The sequence below is a fragment of the Silene latifolia genome, chromosome 11 (assembly GCF_048544455.1).
Source record: "Silene latifolia isolate original U9 population chromosome 11, ASM4854445v1, whole genome shotgun sequence".
NCBI lineage: Eukaryota > Viridiplantae > Streptophyta > Magnoliopsida > Caryophyllales > Caryophyllaceae > Silene > Silene latifolia.
The window spans coordinates 199,436,402-199,451,973 of NC_133536.1; the positions used below are offsets into that span (position 1 = coordinate 199,436,402).

The 15,572-nt window shown below is 39.2% G+C and overlaps 2 protein-coding genes across 2 annotated transcripts; one reads left to right on the top strand and one right to left on the bottom strand.

Annotated features, from left to right (window-relative positions):
* Positions 1–407: 407 nt before the first annotated feature.
* LOC141612288 (uncharacterized) lies at positions 408–12,398 on the top strand. Its single transcript, XM_074431027.1, has 10 exons — positions 408–2,065; positions 2,560–3,009; positions 3,106–3,407; positions 5,552–6,286; positions 6,679–6,957; positions 7,067–7,228; positions 7,333–8,274; positions 8,375–8,590; positions 9,307–9,567; positions 11,712–12,398. The coding sequence occupies exons 1-10, from the start codon at positions 607–609 to the stop codon at positions 12,066–12,068; spliced, it is 5,163 nt and encodes a 1,720-aa protein (XP_074287128.1). The 5' UTR covers positions 408–606; the 3' UTR covers positions 12,069–12,398.
* Positions 12,399–12,782: 384 nt separating this feature from the next.
* Positions 12,783–14,674, bottom strand: LOC141612291 (putative glycosyltransferase At5g25310). The gene is made up of 3 exons (XM_074431029.1): positions 14,520–14,674; positions 14,016–14,367; positions 12,783–13,544 (listed from the first exon to the last, which is right to left on the bottom strand). The coding sequence occupies exons 1-3, from the start codon at positions 14,639–14,641 to the stop codon at positions 12,879–12,881; spliced, it is 1,140 nt and encodes a 379-aa protein (XP_074287130.1). The 5' UTR covers positions 14,642–14,674; the 3' UTR covers positions 12,783–12,878.
* Between the last annotated feature and the right edge of the window lie 898 nt (positions 14,675–15,572).

The window sequence follows — 15,572 nt, forward strand, 5'->3', positions numbered from 1 at the left end:
CATTTTTAATCGTCGAATTAGGTACATGTTATGTTATTTGGGTTGTATCATTTGGATTAGGTCAATTTTATTAAGGACTAATGAAGTATGATGCACCCTAATTCCCGATTCATCCCATTATTCAACTCCTTACTCCAACCTTTCTACCCTTATCTTCTCACATACTTTCATTAATCGATTTATTCAATTTTAAGTCTAAAAACAAGTGATACAATAAATTTTTCTATTTCTAAATACACAAATTCTCAAAGACATTCGGATAGTGTACCTCACATAAAATGAGAGTGAATAATGCAGGTAGGTGCGAAATAGATACCCCCACTTACCTACCCTCTTACTTACATTTTGTGAGAGAGTCATTATCCGTCTACAACTTTAAACAATTACAGATAATATCCGTCTATAATGAGACGGATTGTTCTAGATACAACAACAAAAAATAATCTCACATTTGAAAAGGAAAAGAGAAAGGGAAATGGTAGAATTGAAGAAACAACATAGGTAGAAATTGTAGAAATAGAAAGAAAGAAAAGAGGAAAAAGCGGAAGTAAAATAACAAGAAAACCTAAACCTAAGCTAAACAAACAAACAAAAAACATAACAAAAATGAAGCACCACCACGGCCACCACCACCACAACAACAACCAATCATCATCATCCACGTCATCATCATCCGACCCCACCACCACAACCACATCATCCCCCACCACAACCACGTCACCACCTTCCGAACCGCCGTCATCAGCAATGACATCATCCGACGACCCCACAACCTCCACATCATCCTCCACAACAATCGGCCAAGAATCAATCTCCATCGAAACACGTGGCGCACACGCGGTCACGTGCCGATGGACAGTCGCACACTTCCCGAAGCTCAAAGCACGTGCGCTATGGAGTAAGTATTTCGAAGTCGGAGGTTATGACTGTCGTTTGCTAGTTTACCCTAAAGGTGACTCACAGGCATTACCTGGTTATATTTCCGTTTATCTTCAGGTTGTGGACCCCAGTAATTCTAGTAAATGGGATTGTTTTGCAAGTTACCGTCTTTCGCTTGTTAATTTTGTTGATGATTCTAAAACTGTTGTTAGAGATTCTTGGCATAGGTTTTCAGGGAAGAAGAAATCTCATGGTTGGTGTGATTTTACGCCGTCTAATATCGTTCTTGATCCGAAAGCCGGTTTCTTTTTTAATTCTGACTCGGTTTTGATTGTTGCTGATATTTTGATTTTGAATGAGACTGTTTGTTTTACTAAGGATATTACTGTCAATAGTAGCAGCAACGGGAATAGTAATAGTAATAGTAGTAGTAGTAGTAGCGGGAATGGGAACGGGAATGGGAGTGGGAGTAGTGGTGAGATTGTAGGTAGTAGTAATGTGGAGGTATTGAGTGGGAAGTTTTCGTGGAAGGTGCATAATTTTAGTTTGTTTAAGGATATGATTAAGACGCAGAAGATAATGAGTCCGGGGTTTCAGGCAGGAGAGTGTAATTTGAGGATTAGTGTGTATCAGAGTACGGTGAATGGGGTGGATTATTTGTCTATGTGTTTGGAGAGTAAGGATACGGAGAAGGTGAGTGGTGGGACGGGGTCATCAACGGGAGTGTTAGGGTTGGATAGGAGTTGTTGGTGTTTGTTTAGGATATCGGTGTTGAATCAGAGGCAAGGGTTGAATCATATGCAGAGGGATTCCTATGGGAGGTTTGCTGCGGATAATAAGAGTGGGGATAATACGAGTTTGGGGTGGAATGATTATATGAAGATGTCGGATTTTGTTGGGGAGGAGGCTGGATTTTTGGTGGATGATACAGCGGTTTTTAGTACGTCGTTTCATGTGATTAAGGAGTCTAGTAATTTTTCGAAGAATGGGGCTCTTCCTGGGGTAAGGTCGGGGATTGGTGGTCCGAAGAAATTTGATGCCCACAGTGGGAAATTCACTTGGAGGATCGATAATTTCACTCGGTTGAAGGACCTTCTCAAAAAGCGTAAGATTACTGGATTGTGCATTAAGAGCAGGAGGTTTCAGATTGGCAACCGGGATTGCCGCCTCATTGTTTATCCCAGAGGTATGCAGAAGCTCTATTTTTTCCATTAATTTGCCTCTTTTTTATGAGATTGCCAGTTCCATTTCCATTTCCATTTCCATTTCCTATGAAGTCTAGCAACTCAGAACTATGTGGCTTTGGAATCTATGATAAAATAAAAGAAAGTGACTCGTTAAAGTGGTTGCACTTCTTATATTTTGTGGTAGCAACTGATTGTTCAATCCTAGGTTATGCTTATACAGGAAACAATCTGTTTGTGTTTTCGAATAGAGGTATTAGGTAACGCTGCATACATCAAATCCCTATTGACATATGCTGACATGCTATTCATGCACACTGGGATACTGCATTGGGGGTTAATGTTGTTATTGTTGTAACTCTGTTTGATGAGCTAAGTGGATATTACTGGCTTTCTCCGAAAATTGATTTGTGTTCCTTGGAGGATAAGCTCTACCTTATTTTCAAATGTTTTTTTGTTACTTTTCCGACAATACCTTATTTTCTTATTCTACCAGGGCAGTCTCAGCCTCCATGTCACCTCTCTGTGTTTCTCGAGGTTACGGACTCCCGAAATACTTCCAGTGATTGGAGTTGCTTTGTTAGCCATAAATTGTCCGTACTGAACCAGAAACTTGAGGAGAAGTCTGTGACAAAAGAATCACAAAACCGCTACTCCAAAGCAGCCAAGGATTGGGGATGGCGTGAATTTGTTACACTGACTAGCCTCTTTGATCAAGACTCGGGGTTCCTTGTCCAGGATAGTGTTATTTTCTCAGCCGAAGTACTAATTTTAAAGGAAACCTCAATAATGGAGGACTTCTCTGAAAGTAATGCCGAGATTGATGGGGGAAAGAAGAGTTCTTTCACATGGAAAGTCGAAAACTTCTTGTCATTTAAGGAAATTATGGAAACTCGAAAAATCTTCAGCAAATTCTTCCAGGCTGGTGGTTGTGAGCTACGCATTGGTAGGTGTATGTTCTTTAACATTCTCTTACCTTATTCATGGTCGCAGCTTCGTTGTATAATGGTTTTTTACTGATGCCTTACCTTTCTTGGTACAGGAGTTTACGAGTCCTTTGACACAATATGTATATATTTGGAGAGTGATCAATCAGCTGGAACTGATCCAGATAAGAACTTTTGGGTGAGATATAAGATGGCGGTGGTGAATCAGAAAAATCCCGCCAAGACTGTTTGGAAGGAGTCCTCCATTTGCACAAAGACTTGGAACAATTCTGTTCTCCAGTTCATGAAGGTCTCTGATGTGCTAGAACCAGAAGCTGGGTTCATCTTGCGAGATACAGTCGTTTTTGTTTGTGAAATATTGGACTGCTGTCCTTGGTTTGAGTTCTCTGACTTGGAGGTTAGTAGGCATCTAGAGAATGTTTCTTGTTGTCTTGTCCCGTGCACAAATTTTGATATTTGTTTGCTGAAATCCTTCCTTTGTTTTTCGCTTCACCGGGGGTTGGGGGATCTTGAAGCAATGAAAGCGATAGTTTTTAACCTCACCTGTGGTAGAGGAATCTCGAAGCAATAAAAGATACTAGTAGACAAGCATGAAGAGCTATAGGTGGAGATTGGTCAGTGTTATCCCTACCCAACACGTGCCTCATCTCAGGATGGAAATGGAAATAACAGAAATAGCACACTAGCTCCACTTGGAGCTATTTTCTGCTGTATAATTTTTCAGGTTTCATCAAAATGTGTAGCATAATGATCTACTCGGAGGAAATATAGTAGGTGGGTACGTGATTTGTAAGCAAATTCTTCCCTAAGTTTACTAGCTAGACGTCTGTGATTCTTTTCTGAAACATTAAAACTATAACCGAATCGCCACACACCGGTGGTAAGGTGATTGTAGGTCCCAACTCCTAAGTCTTAAGGCATACATCCTTATAACTAATAACCACAGAGTAAACCAGGAAACATATATTCTTGTGACACGAATGAATGTGCAGAATTTGTAATACATAGCAAACAATGACATACTTACTTTTGTAATCTTTCACTGAAATAACTGCAGTTGATTTTTAAGGATCTTGCGGCTTAAGTTGAGAACTTGAGGCACTTATCTGTCTCATCTCGACAGCCTCTACTATTTTTGGTTTGTAGTATGCCTTTATGGTTTCCATTTTTAATGAAGTCATAGACTTGGTAATATTGTGGTTCTAGATTATGATGCAATTAAATGAAGTAGCATTCATTTGATGTGCAATTCTCCATGCCGTTTTCATTATGTGTCATCAGGAAATAGTCTCCTTGTGCTATTAACACACTGATGAGGCTGCGCACATTTGACCCCCTTACCCCGTCATTTGTGGGAGCCCTTGAGTGTCTTTGTAATGTTGTTCTTGTATGGCTTTGTGATTTATTGTTATGGACTTCTTGTGTAGCCTACAGTACTGTCTTTGATGAATATAGTCTTTTTTTTTTTTTTTTGCTTTATTTGGGTTTGAGTCCACTTGGTGATTCTGATTGATTCTGATTCCAAGTTGTCTAATATGCTACACCATGATTTAGAGGAGTTGCTTTCTTCATTAAATTCCATTGATTTCGAGGATCTCTTAGATAAGAAAACTGGACCGAAGTCCTTGTTTTCAAATTTTCTGTAGCCTTCTATTTGACAGCAGCAAACAAAAATGGTGTGCTATGACAAATATGAAATATCCAAATATGTGAGCCATTTAAGGGAGTAAGGATCCCCTCCATTTCTTAGCAATGGTCAAATGGAGGTCCATTACCTTTTCAATGGCCCGGATTAACTTTGGGCCCGATCTGATGGTTGTAAATTTACTTGGGAATGAAAAAGGTAAACGAGTGCAAGTAGAATATATAATATAATAATTCCTGTGAGAGGAAATGGACAAAAAGGAAATAGAGAGGATCCTTTTTCCATTTAAGGTCTATTCAATCTGTAATGCTTTCTCTTCCAATAATATACCATGAATCTGTGAGTAGGATATTTCCCGTAGAAGGGAGTGATAGATGTGCATTACAGTAGATTTAAAGGTTAATGGTTTTTACTTTTAGCAACTGAGCAACTCAGCCTAGAACTTATAGGATACTTATTCTATGGCAGTAAAAAAAAGGCGTGACTCTTGGTCACCATGCTAAGTTTTGTCAAATTTATGGTTGAGTTTTTTAGTTACATTAAATAAATTTTCAGTTTATTGTGTGCTGCTTTTATCATTTGTTACCAAATAAGGCGAAAACGTTTTTGCATTTGCATGCTATTAAGTTGTAATCTTACTTCATGTTAATTTAGTGCTTAGTTGTCATTTAAGATTCTCACTCGTTGCAATGCATACCTTGTGCTGAAAAGGCTGTAAAAGTAATTAGATTTTGGAGATAATAAATACGTTTGATCTTCCTCTGTGTAAGTGGGGGCCTGACAAACTATTAAGCAGATAACAGTCGTACTTTGCTTTGCTGTCCAATTATTGCTGTAAATTTATCTGAATTACATTCGTATATCGTCTTGAAATTGTCCTGCTTCATTGTTGTCAGTTTCTTGCATCTGAAGATGACCAAGATGCCTTGACAACTGATCCTGATGAACTTATGGACTCTGAAGATAGTGAGGGAATTAGTGGTGATGAAGAGGACATTTTTAGAAATCTATTGTCGCAAGCAGGGTTCCATCTAAGCTATGGAGATAATCCTTCACAACCACAGGTCACTTTAAGAGAAAAGCTTTTAATGGATGCGGGTGCTATAGCTGGCTTTCTGACTGGACTGCGCGTTTATCTTGATGATCCGGCCAAAGTGAAGCGCTTGCTCCTTCCCACTAAGCTTTCTGGTACTAGTGATGGGAAGAAGACTTCTAAGTCTGATGAGTCATCTCCTAGTTTGATGAATTTGTTGATGGGAGTGAAAGTATTGCAACAAGCAATTATTGATTTACTTTTGGACATAATGGTCGAGTGTTGTCAGCCTTCGGAACCAAGTTCTAACGATGATGTATATGATGCAACCTCAAAGGCTTCTCAGGAGTGTAGTGCAAGTACTTCTTCCCTGCAGCTAGAGACGGAGAATGGAGCGACTGAGCAAATCAAACATCCTTTATTTGAGAGACTTGATACTGAGGTCAGCGAGAGTGTCAGTGTGGCTGTTCAAAGCATGAAGGTAAGCACACGTACAAGTGACACTCAAGTGCTTGAACAAGTTGTTCCTGGACAGCCAACCTGCTCACCTGAGACTTTTGCTGAAGGATTGTCTGAAGAAGCTTCTCTTCGCTCAAAGGTACTCTGTCCTATACACAAGGATTTTTCTATTTTTTCTTGTGTGGCTAATTCACATTGAATTTCCACCATTTCTTTCCTTTTTCTTGTATTTGAAATGACTATTGTCCAAATCCAGATGAAGATTCCAATATTACCTGAAATGCCATTAAAAGGCCATCTGTATCCATTATTGGCATTTATATGATTATAATAATCCCACTTACCGAACTTCGTTTCAATAATCCCCCTATCAGATCCTATATTTTCTTAACAATATATTTCTTAAGTGTTGCGCTAATCAAACTCAAAAATCATTGTGAACGGGCAGGACTAATATCTGTTGCTTACCACACTGTTTCAATCAGAGGTTGATGGCCATCTATTTGATTTCTTTGCCTCTTTTTTCTCTAGACTAAATGGCCAGAGCAATCTGAGGAATTGTTAGGGTTAATAGTGAACTCTTTACGAGCTCTGGATGGAGTTGTCCCACAAGGCTGCCCAGAGCCAAGACGAAGACCTCAATCAGCACAAAAGATTACTCTTGTTATGGATAAAGCGCCTAAGCATTTACAGCCTGATCTTGTTGCTCTAGTTCCGAAATTAGTTGAGCCTTCAGAGCATCCTCTTGCAGCTGCTGCTCTTCTTGGTAGACTTCAGAAGGCCGATGCTGAACCGGCATTAAGGATACCTGTAAGACACCAGTCTTAGAATGCTGTAGTTCTTTAATTGTGGCAGATTATACTTTACTTAGTAGACACTTTCTTACATGTATAGCTTCTCATATTTTAATCTATCATAGGTGTTCGGTGCTTTAAGTCAATTGGAGTGCAGCAGTGAAGTCTGGGAAGGTGTTTTATTTCAGTCTGTTGCTCTTCTAGCGGACTCAAATGATGAACCACTGGCCGCAACAATCAATTTCATATTCAAGGCCGCAACTCAGTGCCAACATCTTCCTGAAGCAGTAAGTATCATCTTCATTTATAACTTTTCCTGGCCTTTTACTTACATGATATGCTTAATAATTGGTTTTTGTATATATCCGTGTATGCTTTCTCCTATCTGTAGGTTAGATCTGTACGCGTAAGGCTAAAGCAATTGGGTCCGGAGGTGTCTCCTTGTGTCCTTGATTTTTTGACTAGGACTGTACATAATTGGGCAGATGCTTCAGAAGCTATACTGAGGGATATTGATTCAGATGATGATTGTGGTGTAAACTGTTCTTCATTGTCTGATGGGGTTTTCTTTTTTGGTGAAAATGGTCCCCCTTCTGAAATCTTAAATGTGGTCAATGAACATTCATTTTGTGGTAGTCATCATTTTTCTGATATCTACCTGCTCATGGAAATGTTGTCCATACCTTGCCTTGCCGTTGATGCTTCACAAACCTTTGAGAAAGCTGTATCTCGTGGGGCTATTTTGGCTCCTTGTGTAGCGATGGTCTTGGAGAGACGACATACTCAGAGAACTGCCTGTAATAATGCGAGCTTTGATGCTGAAGCAGTGCAGCATACAGATACTGCTGTACAGGGAGAGGTCAGCGATCAGCTTAGAGCTATTCATGATGACTTTACTATGCTTCTTGGTCTAGCTGAGACATTGGCACTTTCAGCAGATCCTCGTGTTAGGGGTTTTGTTAATCTACTTTATACTATATTGTTTAAATGGTATGCTGATGATTCTTGTCGTGGGAGGCTTTTGAAGCGTCTGGTAGATCGTGCAACTAGCTGTACAGATAATACACAAGAATTAGATTTTCATATGGAAATTCTGGTACTTCTTCTTAGTGAAGAGCAAGAAATCATTAGACCTGTATTGAGCATGATGCGGGAGGCTGTGGAGCTAGCAAATGTGGATCGTGCAGCCCTTTGGCATCAGTTATGTGCTAGTGAAGATGAAATTATCAGGCTTCGTGAAGAACAAAAAGCTGAGGTTTCTAAATTGGTTGAAGAGAAGGCTCTTGTATCACAAAAGTTGGTCGACACAGAGTCTATAAATAGTCGTCTTAAGGTACATTTGCTTAGGTCAATTATCTGTTTGGTATTGTTTTTTAAATTATTTGAGTCAACATTCTCTAGTTTATGATATACCTATTCCATAAAAATGCCAGTCTGATATGAAGACAGAAGTGGACCGATTTGCTCGTGAAAAGAAGGAACTTGCTGAACAATTACAGGAAATTGAAAGGCAACTTGAATGGCTTCGTGCTGAGCGAGGTGAGGAGACTGCAAAACTAACAGCTGAAAAAAGGTCACTGCAAGATCGTCTACATGATGCTGAGGTACAGCTAGCTCAGTTGAAGACTCGGAAACGTGATGAATTGAAGGTGTGATGCTGCCTTTTTATTTTGGCACTGAAAATGAGATTCATTTTTATAATGTTGCTGTAGGCTATTATCTCTGTTAATAAAGATCAATTGATATCAATAGCTACTATCTGACATGAGTAATGACAGAAGATCAAACAATTTTTGGTAAACCGTTCTACATCAGGCCCTGACATTATGGTGAAACTGTTGTGCTTGAACCATTTTCTAAATACTTAAATGCCTCAAGTGTCTTGAAATAGTGTATTGAGTTGTCTGTAAATGAGACCTAGGAGTAGCCGAACCTGTTTAGTGCATTGCCTTTTTTTTTTAAGTGGGGCAATACCCCCTCCCTTCAACAAAATGGCCTTAACAATATGAAGAAAAACTTAGGAGCAGAGCGTGTCTACAGATGTGAACAAGTAATATCGATGTGACTAATTTTCATTTATTTAAGGAATAATGTCAGCACTTATTTGAGCATGCCAAGGATCAAGGTGTTTCTGTAGCTATTTCTGTGCCGACACCCAATTGGTGGATTGTATATCCTGGCAGGGGCGCTGGGTTGATTTGATAGCTTATGTGAATATATTTGGCATAGGATCAATTTTTTATTTTAGTCTGGATGTTATCATTTTGAGTGTCGTGCTCATCCTTTCCTGCCATGAGTAAAATAGTATATTGCTTTCTTGTTATCACTTGTGGTCTCTTATAACCGTTACTTTTGTAATCACCAGAAAATAATGAAGGAGAAAAATGTGCTTGCTGAGAGATTAAAGAATGCAGAAGCTGCTAGGAAACGATTTGATGAAGAGTTGAAACGAAATGCTACAGAGAATGTGACAAGAGAGGAGATTAGGAAGTCTTTAGAGGATGAAGTGCGAAGGCTAACTAAGACAGTTGGGCAAACTGAAGGGGAGAAGCGAGAAAAGGAAGAGCAAGTTGCTCGATGTGAAGCTTACATCGATGGGATGGAGTCGAAGTTGGAGGCTTGTCAGGTATATATCTATTGACCTAAATGATTAATTAGTAACTGTCTTTAAAACCATTTACTACTTTGTAGTAGTTGTCTGTACCTTATTTCAGAATTCACAATCAGTTAGAGCAATTATGTGCCTTCTCCCCGTCAATCTTCTTTCCAACCTTCTCCTCTCACATATGCATAAAATAGTACTCCTTCCGTCCCAATCATTTGTTTACCTTTTATATTCGTTGTGAGGGGTATTTTAGTCAAAGGTAAACAAATGAATGGGACAAAGGGAATTTACCTCTTGGATGGCTGGTAAAATTTACCAGAATAATATAATTGTTTATGTTTATGTCAGAGGAGAAGGTGGTAGAAGGTTGGAAAGAGAAGGTTGATAGCAGAACTCTAATCAGTTATCTATAAACTAAAGATCAAGTTTTGAGAACTAAACATACGAATTCTCATTAGTTTTATGACTAGGGGAAGAACCACTAGTTTAAGTTCAACATGGAAAAAGAAACCTGTATTCACAAGAATCTAAAATTGAAATCACATCTGTAGCATCTGGCAACGATATTGATAATCGAACAGGCGGGCTGCTGTTCACTATTTTTGCATAGACCGAATAGCATTAACATTGGTAGATTGTTGAATCAATAAATTGGGCTGCCTCTGTTCATGTTTTTAAATCTTGTCCTGACACAAACCAAGTCATGAAGACTATCATGATCACATGGTGGCTTGTGCTGAATTTATGACACGTAAACCGATGTTAGGCTGGCATGACTGATTCCCAGATCAATTGTTGTATCGAGATTTAATACCACGCATGTGTTAGCTTTTGGATGTTTATCATGATCACTTGGAGGGATTGTTATGCTTAAACAAATAACGACGAATTGTGTAAATTGCAAGACACAGTGTCGAGCTTGGTGGCAGATGTTCATGAATGTATTCTTTAGGGGTTCGATTTTAATTAAAGTGCTGGGCAAAAGAGAATTTACTCCACAGTGTGACCTCATCTGTGTCTTTTTAGGTACAAAAGTCTGAAATCTGTTGATAGTTGTTTTGCTGGGCAATTCACTGAATTTTTATGATTTGTGTTTGGGGAAATTACCATAGAAAGTATTAAGGGGCACAACACCTTGATGATTTGTGTTTGGGCAATTCACTGAATTTTTATGATTTGTGAAATTACCCTCCCCTAACACAACACCTTTTCCCAAGTTGTTATTTCTGTTTAGGGGCACTCTTGTCAGTTCACAAGTTTATTTTCTCAAAAAAAAATGGGGAGAATGCAATGATATCGCCTGAAGTGAAAGTGTTACGATCAGAGAATTAGAGGGAAATAAGAAATTAGCAATTTAAGTGATTGTTTGGTTACCTTTGAAAACCATGGGAATAAGGAATTGGAAGTAACCATGGAAAAATAAGGCTGTTGGTTGTCATTATGCTTTCTGTAAAATCTGAACTGTCTATGCTCATGAATTTGCAATTCATGCAAAAAAGAGAACGGAAGGTAATTGGATATGTACATGAAATGAATTTTGGGATATTCTCTCGTGTACCTCTAAACTTTTTCGTTTTCTAAGGTGTACCCCTCGTTTTTCACAAAAAAACTTTGACCGATAATAATTCTCTGTTACGAGTTTAGTATTTTTTTTTTCAAACCAATTATCTCGTCAAGGCCTTGAATTTGAAAAAAAATTCACCGCTTTTTGAACTCGTAGCGTGTAGTTATGGTTGGTCAAAGTTTTTTTAACGAATAAACTTTGACCGACCATAATTCCCGACTACGAGTTGAGATGTCGGTGAATTCTTTTTCAAACTGAAGACCTCTTAAAGACGGTCAATTTGAAAAAAAAGTTTATTGTATTCTGAACTTGTAGCTAAAAATTATTGACGGTCAAAGTTTTTTTGCAAGAAAAGAATGGTACACCTTAGAAAATGAAAAAGTTCAGGGGTACATGAGAGAATATCCCATGAATTTTTATATGGTCGAACCGAACGCTGGTCATTTCTCATGAATTTGTGGGAAGTAATTTCTTTAGAATTAAGATTACATAATTACATAAGATTTGCCTTCGAAGGCTCTGAAATGAAATTTTTCAGCGTTGGTGTTGCTGGCAGAAAAACTACTATTTGGAATGACTAATTTCTTCATTTCCAATGCAGCAATATATCCATACACTCGAGGGTTCACTTCAGGAAGAAATGTCCCGACATGCTCCTCTATATGGTGCTGGCTTGGAAGCCCTTTCAATGAAGGAGCTCGAGACCTTGGCTCGTATCCATGAAGATGGACTACGTCAGATTCATGCCCTACAACACCAACGCAAGGGTCCACCTTCTGGTACTCCTCTTGTTAGCTCACACGCTCTTCCACATGGATTTTATCCAAATTCTCTGCCACACGTATCACTACCCCCAGCATCAATGGCTTTGCCTCATAATCTTATCAATAATGGTTCTGGAATGCACAACAATGGCCATGCGAATGGTGCGGTGGGGCCCTGGTTTAATCCTTCTTAGAAATCTTGGGGTTTTCAGTTTTCGTGCCTGGCTCTCGTTTTTGGGGCAAATTGGTTGATCTCGGAAGGCTTCTCTTCAGTTTTGTTTTGAGGGTCATACTTTTATGCCTTAGTTATTACTCGAATTGACTGCTGGAAATTTGAGAGAACTCTATAAAGGGTAAATACTAAATAGTGCCAATATGGTAAAAATGTGGAGCTGGATTTTGTATTTGAATATGTATGGGAGCAGAGGCGGAGTCCCAAACAATATTAGCAGTTGCGAACTATAATTTGGTTCGTCTATTTTACATCACAAGGTTATATCAAAAGGCTTCGGAAATTTTTGCAAGCTTCTTGTTACTGTGTTACATCGTTCTGTTGCCCTTGCACTAGTAAGTTTTGATTTCTGACACAAACACCTGCGGCGTAAACTTATTTTCATCCTTTTGTGTTAAATTCATTGGTATTTTTTTTTTTCCGTTTTTGTTTAAAACGTGTGTGATGTCAGATGTCCGGAAAGGGTGGCCATTAGAAGTTTAGAACTGTCAAAGAAATGTTCAATATGCTCATCCTTTAACCGCCTAGAATGGGGAACAATCTGTGTTCTGTACTCTGCCCCATACACGTCAAGTCATTGAGGCGCTGGGTAATGTAAAAACTTGAGGCGCTCGGTGATGAAAATTTCGGACCAAGTACAGGAAATTGATTCAACTAAGTAAACACTTGTGTACTCTTTCTGAACTATCTATTGTGTGTAGGTGAAAACGGTGTTAAAACTCCGTCTATGATTTGGTATTACCTATGAATCTACAAGATATAGGAGAAATATTTACTCAAGTTTCAGATTTAACCTTCTGAGCCAAACTGAGTGAAGGATCATATGAAACGCATCGAACTTTTTTGCAGGTCTATTCAGAACAAAATGCCTTCTAACAGCTCGAATTCCTTTAATCAAACTTGCGTAATTCTCATCTGAAACCGCTGTTAAAATCTCTTTTAGTCTCGGTATTTCTTCAACTTCCACTTGTATAGAAAACGCCTCCCATTTAAGGACATCACTGAAGGGCAAAACATAGTTTTCTGACAATATTACCGGTACACATTCTGCATAAACGGCCTCGACAACTCGCGGGCTAGCCACTTCATAGCCACTAGGACAGAGGCAAAACTTAGACTGAAGCATCATACTGTAGTAGTCTATTCCTTTAGGAAGGTACTCATGGACTTGAATTTCTGGGTCGCGGTTCTTCCAATGTTCAAGTAGAATTTGGCGAATTGGTCCATGAAGCCCACCTGCGAAGAAAGCGAGTTTTGGGCGGGGAGTGGTAGATGGGGGGACTGATAACAGTTTAGGAGAAATGTTGCCATCATAGAGGTAGATTTCTGGTAAGCTTACATCCTTTTGTGGGTTGAACCCCTCAGAAGAATTGGCATTGCAGAGCGCCCTGATTGATTTATTGTACAGGTTCGAATTACCCTCGGATGCATAACTACCCTGCAAAAAGGTTAACTATCAGCTATTTTTGAACATTTCTTTAGCAAACCACTGGTACGACTAGGCCTGGCAAATGGGTCATTCGGGTTAGGCTCGCGTCGGGTCACATTGGATCGGGTCATTTTCGGGTTAATAATTTATCAGGTCACTTTTGGGTCGGGTTATTGTTGGGTCGGGTCAATCTGGGTCATGATTTTGCCTTAATTAAGTCATTTTGGGTAATCTTGGGTCAATCGGGTCATTTTGGGTCACTTAAATTGGGTCACTTTGGGTCGGGTTATTTTCCGGGTTGGGTCACTTCGGGTCTCTTGGGTCACTTTCGGGTGATGCATTTCGGGTCATTTTCGGATCTCGGGTCAGCTTCGCCAGGTCGGGGTACGACCAACTGAAATTCTTGTACAATTAGCGGGTAGCCAGATACTGTGGCGGATTATAGGCACAGTAAAATTTCGAGCAAAAGAGGGTTCATACCCAATCATGACAAGCGAGCATGAAATGATCAGAGCCCTGTGTTGTATTCCAGAACGGATACTTGGTGGAAATGACGTCAACATAATCCGAGGTAAACTGTCTGAGAGGGGTGACATTGTAACTCCCAGGGTTATAAAGGTACTTGACCATCCTTGTAACACTGAAGGGCATGAAGTAAACATGGGCATGACTTGGGTCTCTGGTTCGAAATTTACTCGGCCCATGCTCGATCTCATGGATAAATCTGCCCTCGATTGTGTAAAGGTTCTTGCAAGGACCGTCGTGCATAATTGGCAGCTCTCCTTCATCGTATACATACACTTTCAGCCTACGCTCCATTTCTAAGTAACTCCTGAAATAGATGGGCAGGCCAATGTCAAGGTATGGACATTCACGAAAGTTAATTTTTTTTTCTTTTACTTAAACGGTCCTGCATTTTAAAAAAATAATATGAGAGAAGTAGAGAATAATCAAATAGATGGAGAGAAAGGAAAGTTAAATTACTGGTAAAAGGCGTGGGGGTTCCGATAGACGAAGGAGTTGGAATCAACATTATCGAAGCTTAATGATCGGTTGCCTGAATCCCAAACCGCGGCTTTTCTTATTGCTGCTCTTGCTCTCGCCATTCCTTCTTCTACCTCTCCCCTTTTACTTCTCTTCACTTTCTTGCGTTTTTGATGATTCAGAACATGTAAAACCGTCTTATACATTAAAACGAATTAAAAGAAGTAGAAGCATAACGAAAGTAGGATGTTATAAACATGTAAAACCATTTACATAATGCTTGTCGAAAATTTATTATAAACATGAATCGTGTAGAATTTATCGGTCGCAAACAACGATAGCAACGCTTTACATTAATTTTTATGTCAACGAAGAATGAATACGTCTTTTACGAGACAATACTGCATTTTAAGATGATACAGTATAATACTATTAAACATAATATATATTGAAAGATTTTACAATAAACTTATGCAAAAAACCGTCTCATATATGAATTTTCAATAAAAAGTCAACGAAGAAAAATAGAAAATATAAGACCTGTTTCACTCACGCTTCGACTCGTTAGTTATTTGAAAAGCTCAAGACAGTTGAAAATTTGCGTAACCGAACAACAAACGTATCAAAGAATAAATTGAATTCAAATTTCAAAGGTGGTACATACCAGAGACGAGCTGGAGACGGAAGCAATACTGTGTAACTGAACCACGGGAACGACAGCGGATTGAAGAAACCTATTAGTATCATTAGAGCTCGAAACGAGGACAACAGCTGCATTGCGGCTGTTTCGGAAACTTAGCGTGGAGCAGAAGAAGAAAATGACTAGCAGCAATGTAACAGTAATGATCATTGGCAAAGTAACTAATTTCGACATTTTCTGCTGCAAACTCTCCATCTTCATTTTACGATGAATGGCGGTTACTGCAGCTAGTTTACGCTTTCTCCACCACGTCAACGCCAAGATGAAGCGATAGAGACGGTAGCGTCAGAGGCGAGAAATAAGTAGAGATGATGCAAGTATTAGCAGAGGAAGACTACCATTCTCGAGTTTTA

Excerpts from the sequence above, each read along its gene's own strand:
- LOC141612288 (XM_074431027.1), top strand. The coding sequence starts at position 607 with ATGAAGCACCACCACGGCCACCACCACCACAACAACAACCAATCATCA. Across the intron at positions 3,408-5,551 it reads TTGAGTTCTCTGACTTGGAG|TTTCTTGCATCTGAAGATGA; the intron begins GTTAGTAGGCAT and ends CATTGTTGTCAG. Across the intron at positions 7,229-7,332 it reads GCCAACATCTTCCTGAAGCA|GTTAGATCTGTACGCGTAAG; the intron begins GTAAGTATCATC and ends TCCTATCTGTAG.
- LOC141612291 (XM_074431029.1), bottom strand. The coding sequence starts at position 14,641 with ATGGCGAGAGCAAGAGCAGCAATAAGAAAAGCCGCGGTTTGGGATTCA. Across the intron at positions 14,368-14,519 it reads AACCCCCACGCCTTTTACCA|GAGTTACTTAGAAATGGAGC; the intron begins GTAATTTAACTT and ends CATCTATTTCAG. Across the intron at positions 13,545-14,015 it reads TGCTCGCTTGTCATGATTGG|GGTAGTTATGCATCCGAGGG; the intron begins GTATGAACCCTC and ends ACCTTTTTGCAG.